Source organism: Mus musculus, chromosome 1 (genome assembly GCF_000001635.26).
Source record: "Mus musculus strain C57BL/6J chromosome 1, GRCm38.p6 C57BL/6J".
NCBI classification, from domain to species: Eukaryota; Metazoa; Chordata; class Mammalia; order Rodentia; family Muridae; genus Mus; species Mus musculus.
In genome coordinates this window covers 24208414-24220440 of record NC_000067.6, presented here as the reverse complement: position 1 = coordinate 24220440, position 12027 = coordinate 24208414, and the positions used below count along the sequence as shown (strand labels likewise).

The 12027-nt window shown below is 39.2% G+C and overlaps 1 protein-coding gene across 3 annotated transcripts in view; it reads right to left on the bottom strand.

Moving 5' to 3' along the window:
- Positions 1-12027, bottom strand: part of Col9a1 (collagen, type IX, alpha 1) — a 75150-nt gene that overhangs the window by 32298 nt on the left and 30825 nt on the right. For 2 of the 3 annotated variants that reach the window (NM_007740.3, NM_001290691.1), the window contains 4 exons: positions 11326-11382; positions 10015-10068; positions 5849-5902; positions 2852-2905 (listed from right to left, as the gene is read on the bottom strand). In NM_007740.3, the coding sequence (NP_031766.3) occupies positions 2852-2905; positions 5849-5902; positions 10015-10068; positions 11326-11382 (219 nt within the window). Of the gene's footprint in view, positions 1-2851; positions 2906-5848; positions 5903-9905; positions 9962-9992; positions 10069-11325; positions 11383-12027 lie in introns of those variants that run through there. The other variant, XM_006495649.3, reaches the window with a different exon arrangement.

Here is a 12027-nt window from a genome sequence, read left to right as displayed (position 1 = left end):
TTAGCAAGTCTCTTGTATAAGATTTAGTGGTCAGTTTCCAAAAGTCTCAGGATACCTATGGAAATTCATTTATGCTAGAGGGCTGAGAGCCCCCAGGTGAGTGTGACTTTCACTTCACTGAATTCTACAGTGCCACAGATGTGAGAGGGACTTCTACAACTCTTGAAACTACCACCCTGCCAGATGTAAATAAAAGTAAGTTATATGACTATGTGATTCAGAAGAGTAAACTATTAAGACTGTTAGAGGAATCTAACATATATTCATAAAACATATTCACTTTATATATAGTAATCAACCTACTTTCTCCAGATATATCCAACTTACACTGTGATAACATCGGAACTAGCTAGATCAGTAGTTGTCAACCTTGTTGAGACCCTTTAATATACTTCCTCGTGTTATGCTGACCCCGAAACATAAAATTATCTCATTGCTACTTCATTACTGTCATTTTGCTACTGTTATGAATCATAATGTAAATATTTGATATGCAGGATTTATTTTCATTATTACAAACTGACCCAAAAGGGTTATGACCCAGAGGTTGGGAACCACTGGTCTAAATGTTTGTTTGTTTGTTTGTTTTTTCAAGTCTAATCATCTGGAAATGATCCCGACTTGGCAACAGAATAGATACCATCTTATTTTCTTCATTAGAATCAAAAGATGACTTTGTCTTAAAAACAAAACTACAGTGGGTTTTGTGCACACTACATAGTGTCCTCAACCAAGCACAGGCTGCATCTTGAAATGCTCTTTTCCTCTAAAAGTAAGTAAGAAAGCACGAGGATAACTTGAGCGGACAGATGGATGGTCTCCTAACAATGTAGGTGAAATGAGAAGGTGATCAAACCAAGTTGAAAGCCGCGGAGAACATTGGGTGGATGTCAGTCCAGCAGAAGCAGGTAGACCTCACATATAATAACAATGAAAACCTAGAAATCCTTTGAGAGAAAGTTCAGAAGCTGGCAGACTCAAAGAGGAAAGAAAACACTATGGAAGCAGAGGGACCACAGAGCTCTGCAATTCTTTGATCCCTAAAAACCAGAACAGAGCCGAGACATTCTCCATTCACCAGAAAAGAAAGGATTTCGAAGGCCTGAAACAGACACTGAGTTCCTCATTCACCCTGCACTGCAAGCATGCACCTCCGCCTTTGCGTGATAGAAATAGCTTTGATGCACTCTCACTCAGCAGAGAGCTCTCTGTACCGTAGAGCAGTCCAGCATGAGCTCAGACCGGAAGTGCTGTTACTAGGTAACCACTCCACATCTGTGTTCCTGAGAGGAGCTGCCTTTTTTTTTTTAAAGCAATTTGACAGAAATGAAGAGAAATGAGAATTTTTGAAAACTATCAAATAGAGAACAACCTCAAATAAAGAACACATCAAGAGCAGTAATTGGGTTTCAAGGCGAGGTCGCCTATTTTACAGAGTGCGTTAAATCTGGACGGAAGTGATAGCCTGGGTGTCAGCTACACTGAAATAAATGGACTTTATTACTTAATAACCGAGAGTGATATAGAATGTTACTTAAAGTGGTATGGATGTAAAAATATATAGGGCTTCAGTGTGTGGGGTTTTGGTGGTTGTTTGTTTATTTGTTTGTTTTTAGAAATACCTTAGAGGAAATGGAAAAAGAAAACAGGTAGAAAAATATCTAGAAGAGATTGAGTGTGAGAAGAGAGATAGAAGAAAATGTGATAGACAAACCAGGCCCACAAGTCATAGGATGTGTAGCTCTTCTGACATGGGCTTCCCTTGGCCTACTGAGTATCAACAATGAAAACTTACTGTTACTTAATTTTAACTAAAGATCACTGTGCTGCGTGGAACTGATACAAAGTAGCAAAGCTCACTGGAAAGAGAGCAACACCAGGGTCCAAATTGTTGAGGAGCAAAAACGTTTAAACGATCTATAGTCCCGTATACTGGCATTCTAAATAAACTTTCTAAAAAAAAAATGTTGACGGTTTTTGCTTCAGCACTAGACATAATCCCTCCACCACACACGTTCCACACACACAAAGCAATATTGCTGAGAGTAATGTGAATGGTTTCCATTGTTTTTCCTTAGGATAGCCACTCCACCAAGCATCACAAGTCTTCATCCTTCACCATCAACTTCACCTCATCCTCAGGACATCCTGAAGTCAGCTTTGCATGGCTCTCCCAGGTGTCACATCAAGATTAAGCCCCTGCTTTGAGTGGAGCTTCCTTGTCCTGCGTGACTGCAGCTGGGTGTCTTTCTTGATTGCATTATAGTCAAATATTTACTAACCTGCCTTCCAAGGACGAAGTAAAAATTCTTTCTTAATGTAAACCTGTTCCTGAGCTTGCAGGCTCCTTGCACCAGAAAAGCCAGGAAAACCTAACTTCTAGAAGTAGTCAAGGACAGGCTAGTGACTGTGGTCATAACTGTATGGACGCGGCAGGGTGACTAACACAATCCCAGGATCATAGGACATACAATAGTTTCCCTTGCCTCTCTCTTTCCATCTTGTCTTTGCCTTGCTGGAGCTGAAGTCTGCCAGCATTGTGTCAGTATTATTTATGAGTACTAGTTACAAATACTGTCAAAACTCAAATATTACACCCCCACTTACTATAATTTAGCTAAGACAGTACTCCCCTCTGCCCATGGGTTCTGCACCACAAATTCCACCAAAAAATATTTGGGTTATATCTATAGTTAACAATTACACATAGTTTTCTTGTTATTGTCAATAATTACAAAACTGCTTTATGAAGAATGACAAAAATAAATAAACATATAGATTATAAACTAACAAGTGACGGTAATAGAGGTGAGATCACTTTTATACTATGACTTTATCATAGATATCTTACCTTTTCTCCTTTGTCTCCAACTATGCCAGTGATGCCTCTCAGACCCTGAGGTCCCTGGAAAAGTGAAAGGGGTGGGGGCTGGTAAATGGTTTCAGCCAAAGCACACGTTTCTTAGAAGTCTTTTTGTAGATACTAATCCAGAAGTATGTCGTCATAATGAAAAGAGACATCAGGAAATGTCCATAGCACAAGGAAAACATTTTTGGCTTAAAAAGAAAAGTCAAAGTAAAATTCAAATGCCTAAAACCCTTTAGTAAAATTCTTCACAACTCTATGCAAATTGAGTTGACACAATGTTAGATAGCCAAAATGGTAAGTAGGAACAACTGAGACAATATTTTTGACATTTTAAAACTCACCACCAGAACCCAAACTACCACTTCCACCTAATTTGAGGTGTGTCAGGGGTAACACTGTTGCAACCCTTAAAATAATAGCTACCTACAAATCTATACTACCAAAGGCAGGCCGTTCCATTCGAACCTGTAAATGTTTATATGGCAGAAACAGAGCCTGGCTGTCCATCAGCCACTTGTCACCAGGATGTATTATGATATTCCTATGATAAAGGGTGTTCTGAATTCCAACGTGATGTAGTGAGAACTCACCACACACACAGGAGTGAATAAGTCAAAGTATGAGGAGTAGCGTGGGTTTCAGCACCTCTTTCAGTAGTGGAATGTTGCTAGTCCCATGGCTGAGGGTTTTTCATGAACCACCTGATAAAGGGTGAACCTAGATGCTTTCTGGGGTACTGTGAGTGGGTGCTCTGTGAGCAGTAAGCTATGTCAGACATCTGTCAACTTTCAAAATTGGCTTATCATTAAAGGTGCTTTAGAGTGGTTATAGTGTTCATACTTCACACTTGGAAAAAATGACACAGTTCCAGGACCAGCCTTCCTTTATCTAATTCAGTCACAAATTCTCTGTAGGTCAATCAGAAATGGTCTGAAATTCCCAAGTACAGTATGAGCCAGCCTAGATTAACAACTTCAAGCGAAATGTGGTCATATTGGATTAAGCTGCCCTTTCTTATCCAGCTCATTTGATGGCGCTGTAAGTAATTCCTGTGCACACGATAAAATAATAAAAAGCACCAGTGGTACAGGAACTCAAGGAATAAGCACTACTAACTGTACAAATATACAATAGGAACTTTATTTTTATAAATCTGTATGCTGCTTCATAAGTGTGCTTGTTCTCTCAGATATAAAAATTTGTGAATTTCAGAAACATTTGGACATAGTTCCTCCCAAACACCAAGATTTCAGCAGACGCTGACAGTAACTCTCAGTGGACCCTTTGAGCTACACAATAGAAATCCATAATCTTTGAGAATGGATTGTTTTGAAATTATATAAATCTACACCTAATTTTCATCAGAGTCAACAAATTAAAAGCATATAAACTACACTGGGCTACTATATATAACCCATGGAGTGAGAAGCCAGCTCCGTAATGGCTCTAGCAAAGGCTCAGGGAAGACAAGATTCTGGTGAAGATAATTGCAGTCTTCCACAAAGTCCTCCTGAAGGTTTCACATGGCCCAGAGGAAGAAGCCATTTCGAGATGCTCATAAACATGACTTTTATTCTTAAACTCTGGCTAAACACTGAGATGCGGAGCCTCACTTACTCCACGTAAAGACGAGTCCTGGGGACTGGAGCCATTGCTCAGCAGTTAAGAACACTGGCTTCTCTTTTTTTTTTTTTTTATAAAAGACTTGTTTTTTTTTTTTTTCATTTTTATTAGGTATTTAGCTCATTTACATTTCCAATGCTATACCAAAAGTCCCCCATACCCACCCACCCCCAATCCCCTACCCACCCACTCCCCCTTTTTGGCCCTGGCGTTCCCCTGTACTGGGGCATATAAAGTTTGCGTGTCCAATGGGCCTCTCTTTCCAGTGATGGCCGACTAGGACATCTTTTGATACATATGCAGCTAGAGTCAAGAGCTCCGGGCTACTAGTTAGTTCATAATGTTGTTCCACCTATAGGGTTGCAGATCCCTTTAGCTCCTTGGGTACTTTCTCTAGCTCCTCCATTGGGAGCCCTGTGATCCATCCATTAGCTGACTGTGAGCATCCACTTCTGGAACACTGGCTTCTCTTACAGAGGACCTGAGTCCAGTTCTCAGCACCTAGACATGGCACCTCACAACTGTCTATAACTCAAATTCTAAGAAATCTCCAAGGCATTGCGTGCACACGGTACCATACATACATGCAGGCAAAACACTCATACACATAAAATAAATAAATAATTGTTTACAAAAGACTAGTCCTGAGGCAAGAGCAATGTAGTTAAAGAGACCCTGAGTTTGTCTTCTTTGTCTCTTTGGTGGCAGCCTTTACATAGTCTGCACTTCCGTAAACTTCAAATGTTTAAGGAATCTTCAACAGTTACTATTTCTATAATTTAGACAAAGGAGTTAACAACTATGCTTTCACTTGGTACAAAACTAACATTAATTCCAATCAAGCAAGCATCCTAAAATGAAGTATGCTCATGTCCAACTGTCTTACTCAATAGCGTAGCAGTTGTGGGACTGTGCACTAAGAGACATGGTAATCAGCCACTAAGAACATTCTAGATAGTGATGTCTTCCAGAATGAATTCTAGTCATCCCATATAAACCCACTGTATGTTCAATGGATATAAGATATTTTTTTCTGTCCATCCATAGCACTGCTGAAATTTAAATGGCGTGTCCTCTTGGGCTTGCCATTTCCCTGTCAGGTTATGAATTCTTGGAGCCTACATATAATTTTACATAGAACATTTCTGTTTAAACAAAAAACAACAAAATGTCTTGAATGTGCAATAGGGCCTCTCGTTATAAAAAGTAGTGACTGCCTACTGCTGTCTGAATGGAAACAGAGAGTGTTGAATTCATATAATGTACTGCTATTAATCCAGATGCTAAAAGAGGTAAATACCTAATCATTGAAAAGATTTGCTTAATCTTGGTAAACAATAAAAAAAAATACTTTACTGGAGGTCCTTGATCGCCAACTTCTCCCAGTTCCCCCTGGTCACCCTCTTCACCCTAAAATGGAAAAAAAAAAGAGGATCACAATGAATGTTCCTCTAGCAAAGGAATCTAGGAATCGGCCAAGTCTTGCTCAGTACACTTTAAGTGCATTTGACATCCCCCAGAGTGCTCGACTGTGTTTTGTTCAGTTATACAGAGCTCATGTTAATTGCATCATACTCAGAGGACAGAAATAAGTACACAAAGAGACACCAAAAAACATACTACTTGGAAGCGTTTCTTTCAAAGTTTTCTAGAGAGAAAGAAGAAGAAAAAGAGAGCCTAGGACAAGGGTGTTGTTGCAACACCCATTAAGTTGCAAGTCCCTGTGCCAGAGTGTTACTGGGGCAATATAATTACAGTAATAAAACATTGTCTTATAACTTACATTTGGCTTTTCTTATCATAATTTTATACCATTTGTAATTGCGATGCATTCAAATCAGTTCTTTCATAGGTTATACATAGGATGGCTCTCACAGAATGGCCATTTTCACCATTTTATAAAAATATGAGTATTCATATATATTTCCTTTGAATCCTTCCATAGTTTAATTTCATGTAAAGAAAATTTACCAATCATTTATTTTTTATTAAAATGTATCTTCACTGTGGTGATAAGACACTTTCAATATCATATATTGAATAACGAATACTTTCTGTATAGGCTGGTAAATGTGCCTCAGCTGTTGAGCCTCTGGCTTTACGCTGCTCATCTGATGTGTATGTCACACGTGTGTGATGTGTGTGTGTTTGCCAGTTTCTTTAAATTGTCTTTGGGATCTTCTCTCATATTATCTAATTGTTGTTTAGACTTTTTCCCATTTTATAAACTCTGATATAACCCAATGGTAGATCACTTGTTGGGCATACCAAATCTCTGAGTTCAGCAGAGAGAGAGAGAGAGAGAGATTGAGAGAGAGAGGTCTGACTTCTCTTGCAGAAATGCATCTCTACAGATTGAGAAGATACTAAATATAGTTTTTAACAATTCTTTCATAACAGTGAGATTATTCATGAGAAAAATTATTTACTTTTATTACATATTAATATCAATTCTGTCATTTAATTTTGCCTTATAGTTTATTGACTCATTTTTTCTTGCTTATAATTTTAATAATTATTTATATAAATATAATTTTTGATAATTTCCATTGATTCTACCTTATGTTTACAAGTTTTTTTTTCACACACAGTAAACACAAGCACACCCAGAAAATTTAACAGCTGTATTAATAGGTAACATTTAAGCATTTAGTACAAAAAACTAGATTGTGTTTCACTTTTTTTTTTTTGCATTTATTTATTCAGAGCAGGCATGTGCATACTACATGCATCTGTGGAAGTCAAAGAACAACGTACAGGATTTGGTTCTCTCTCTCCTGCAATCACACGGATTCTAGGGAATCAAACTACGGTAGGCTTGCAGGCAAGCATCTCTACCCACTGAGCCAACCCTCAGGCCCTGGGACTTAAGGTTTAAGTGAGTTAGGAAAATCTTTATACCAGAATTAAATCCAGATTCTACTAGAACTTAGGATAGACATTGGGTGAGGCAGGCCCACAGTAGTGCAATCACTCTTTTGTGGAATGGATAATCCCTAGGCAAGTGCTATCAGAGATGTATTTTACACGTGTCAACCTAGTACAGACACAGTCAACAAGTTAGCAGACCTACACTAGTGAGGGTGGTATGACTGTAAAACATTATAAAATCGCCTAAGAGCAGGAGTCTACTATGCAGGAAGTAAAATTATTAGGTGTTTATATGATGAAGACATGGTGCCTATAGGTCAAGAGGGCACCAAGTTGCCAGGAACTGGATTGAACTGCCATGTGAATGCAGGCACCTGAACCAGGGCTCTCTCTGCAGGTACAGCAAGTGTTCTTAGCTGCTGAGCCATCTCTCCAGCCCCACGTGAATATTACTAAATTCATACTGCTTGTTTGCCCAGCACATCTATCGAGTCACTGCATTAGCAACACTGATTAATAGTCCCTTGTAAATTTCCTTATCAGGGTATGGCATAGTTCTCATAGATTTCTCCATAAAACTTGGAGCGACATGTCTGAATTAAACATTTCTCCTGCAGATAAAAAGCGCCCACCTAATCAATAACTGCACATTTTAAACGACAGGTTTTGTAAGCGCTATTTATCATCATTTTTACTGAATTTTGCATGGATACTGAAGTGCAGCATAATGATGCCAAGACCGTGTTCTTGTTAGGATTTCACTAGTCACTCTGGTATCCACAGGAACGTTTTCAAATCTTCGTTAGTTAATGAATAGGATACATTCAAAGCCAGACTGTAGGTCTGAATGGGAATGGAGCCCAGGCCCTTCTTAACACTGCATTGTCCCTTCAGGCTGAGCCCTTCCGTGGCTCAATCATCAATAGCCTACTGTCTTCCTGTCTCCTCATATTAATTTTGAAAGTCACCACTTAAAGTTTAAGGAGGTACAAAACTTGTCAAACGAACTAAAGGAATGTTGTTCAGCATCAAGTGAACATTTGTTTAATTGCATATTTTAAAAAATGCAAATTTCCCACACAAAGACCAAAAGCATATTTTAGGTTCCATATAATTAATGTGTGGTCACCCAAAATAGAATTTTCGTGGGCATAGGGGAAAAGCACTCTGATTGACAGCTCCCGTCCTAAGTCCTGTGGGTGAAAGCAGAGACAGCTCTCCAAAGGAAAGGGGTCAACAACACACAGAGAGATGGATCAGGAGTTGAGATGAACGGAAGTCTACTCCCGCTTCATCACACACATCTCAGAGTTAGCTCTGGGTCTAATTGAATGTTCTTGCTTGCCTGTTTTTGTGGTGAGCTACTGTTCTCATATATTAATATGTCATGTTTAATTTAGTCATTCCCCTATGATTGATCATTAATTTTGTTCACTTCTGAACTTTCAGAACTTGGAATAAGCCATGGCACAGAGCAGGTCCTTGATAAATATTAACTGAATTTTCAAAAGTTCAGTAGAAGAACGAGCATGCAGGGAAGCAGGCAGTTCTCCTTTTCTGTTCTACTCAAGTTTGACATCAGAAATTCAGCTATTTCGTTCCAGATAAATAAAATACCTTTACTATTCACAGACTTTGTAATAAAAGACTGAAAATAATTGACCAACTGTAATAGGGCACAGAAACTGGCTTATTTATCATGATTATACAAGTGAGGTTATTCAACAGACTGATTTAGGCTAAGGAATTCAAGGGCGTTAATACTCACAGATATTTTACTCAAAAATAAATTACCTCTCCAACTCATTACTGCGGGGAGTAGGGGAAGGCTAATATTTTACTACAACCCAGTAAAGATATAAGAACAGACACAGTCAACAAGTTTGCAGGCTGCATTAATAAGAGTGGTGAGACTTTGTTAAATGTTATACATTTTACTGAAAGTCTACTATGCAGAAAGTAAAATTATTATATCCTCATAATACGAAAAAATGGTGGCCAAATTGCCTTGGTTTAAGTGTCAACTTTTTTTGGTGGGGGCCCCTCATCCCCAGTGCTATATTAATTCCATATTTCTATCCCAATAATAAGATGTCATCGCTAAGTTCCAGCTACTTCAAGCCTAAGTTACAGTGAAATGAGGTTAGAAAGAGACAAGTTAGTTCATAGCTCAAGAACTAGTTCACATCCAAACCAGTTAACTACCAGATCTTGTGTTTCCTACTCTCAAAACACTTTGAAAACTGTACAATTATCATAAACCTCAGGGAATTAAAGCAACTAGTGACATGTTTGTCACCAACCTCGATTTTAAAAAAATCTAAATATGATATACTTGAGATAGAAAGAAAATGTAGCCAGTATGTGAGAAAATAGAAAAAAAATCTAATATTTTCTTTGTCATTTCAATAACTGAACAGCTTAGAGTATTAGCCTTAGAATACACCAAGAATTTACTTGCCTAAGAATAAAATATCACACTTTCCTGTTCCTTATGATTTCTTGTAGTGAAAATAACCACTATAGTCACAGTGACCTACTAAATGCATCACTATAGTCACAGTGACCTACTAAATGCATCACTATAGTCACAGTGACCTACTAAATGCATCACTATAGTCACAGTGACCTACTAAATGCCCTTTCCTTACCTTGTGTCCTTGTCTTCCTGGCTCGCCGATTTCTCCTTTCGCCCCTTTATGGCCCTAACAAATATGAAAATAGATACAAAGAAATGAAGCTGCTCTGGGCTTGACACCAAAAATGGTCAGAAGGCTCGCACCATTGTTCTGCCTCCCTAAATCTGTATTAAAATACTACAAAACAGATTATGTCACAAAGCTCAACTCTGCCTCGGTGACTTTGTAGTCCCATGTACACTATGTGACTGGTTTTTATGATAAGCATTAGCTTTAGGTAAGAGGAGAATTCTCTTCTAGACCAACAGCCGCTCTGCTATCCAGCTCAGCAACACACCACACTGGTACCTGCCTTCTCTCCCCTTGACCCTGCTCCCTCCCCAGGGTTAGGTTCAAAGCCTTCAGTCTTCCTCGGCACCAGTAACTTACCATTTTCAGAAGTTGAACCAGCTATCCCTTGCTCTCTGGTGACCACTTCGAAACTTCTTCTGCCCCACCCCACCCCACCTGTGGACAGCTCCTTCCTGGTCCCCACCTGTGCCAATGGCTCCCAGGCTGGGAACAGTAGCAACAGGCACACTGCTCAGCTAGAACTTCTGCCTCTCTCTGGTCTTTTGTAAAATGAAGCCTCTAATGCAGGCCTAAACCTCCTGCAGTCTGGGAACCCACCAAAATGCAGTTAAAGAAAACATTTTGGAAAACCTTTTTGCCTCAGGGCCTTCTAGATCATAACAGAACTAAAAGGGTCTGGAATTTCTCAGAATCATGTTAGAATCAGAGACTGGTAGGGAAAGCTATTTATTGCCAGGATTTGTTTTTTGGTTATTTGGGGTTGTTGTTGTTGTTGTCGTTGTTTGGGTTTTTTTCTAAATAGACAATTTTAAAGAATCATAATGGCAAAGTGGGAGAAAACCACCTTTAGAAAAATCTATTCTATACAGTTTTCCCAATTCTTTTTTTTAAAGAACATTGTCAAATTCACATATACAAAATGTATATACACAGTCTTCCTCCATATCTCTACCACTATCTTCCCCATAGAAGGCAAATGTCTGGCCCTGGACTTCATGCTCAAGTTTCCTGGCCCAGTGCATGCTATGGGCATTTCCTTTCTGAGCGACAGTCAGACAGATATTCTTTAAGCATATGCACCTCAGTAGGGGCCTGCCAGGGGCACTGGTTAGAATTTCCAGGTGGAATTTGAACCACAGGCCGAGAAAGCAAAAGCAGACATGACTAATCCATCTAAGATCCATGGTTAGAAGCTCCTCTCTTCCTCTGTATATAATCCTCTTGAGGACAGAATAACAAAATTATTCTTACCCTCATGCCTGGTAGGCCTGGATATCCAGAGCGACCTGGTGGGCAGGAATTGGGGCACTGAAAGAGAGAAGGAAGAAGAGAGACAAACTAGAGTACCCATTTTGTGATAAGATGGGATTTTTTTCAAGGAAACCCCAAACCAATAATAATCATTAAATAACTGCCAATATCTCTTTCCTTTGTTTTTCTTTTAAATAGAGAGAAGTGCAAAGCATTCAATAGATACCCTGCCATGTGCTCATCTTCTGCCTGTTAGGTGTTAATAGTTTGTCATTTCTATCTCAGATTTAATAAAAGAAATGAAATTCTTGACAGTGGATTATACCATGGCCTTGTCTGGTTTCTTACTTCTATATTGAAACAGCCCTATCCTGAGGTCACAACCTTTCACCATGGGGACCTAAATTACATCAGAGCCATTGACCACCAGCATTTGACTTCTCTCTAAACATAAAGCATCTCCCAGAACCAGAGCACTCTGGTGAGAACTCACATGGAACACTCTGGTGAAAACTCACACAGAGCACTCTGGTGAGAACTCACACGGAGCACTCTGGTGAAAACTCACACGGAGCACTCTGGTGAGAACTCACACCACAGGCAGAAAGCCAAAGGCTGGAAAAGAAACAAAAATCCTTCTCTAGTAAGAAACCTAACACAGCCTGTGACTACACAAGCCTCAAGTCCCACATGGCTCTACAG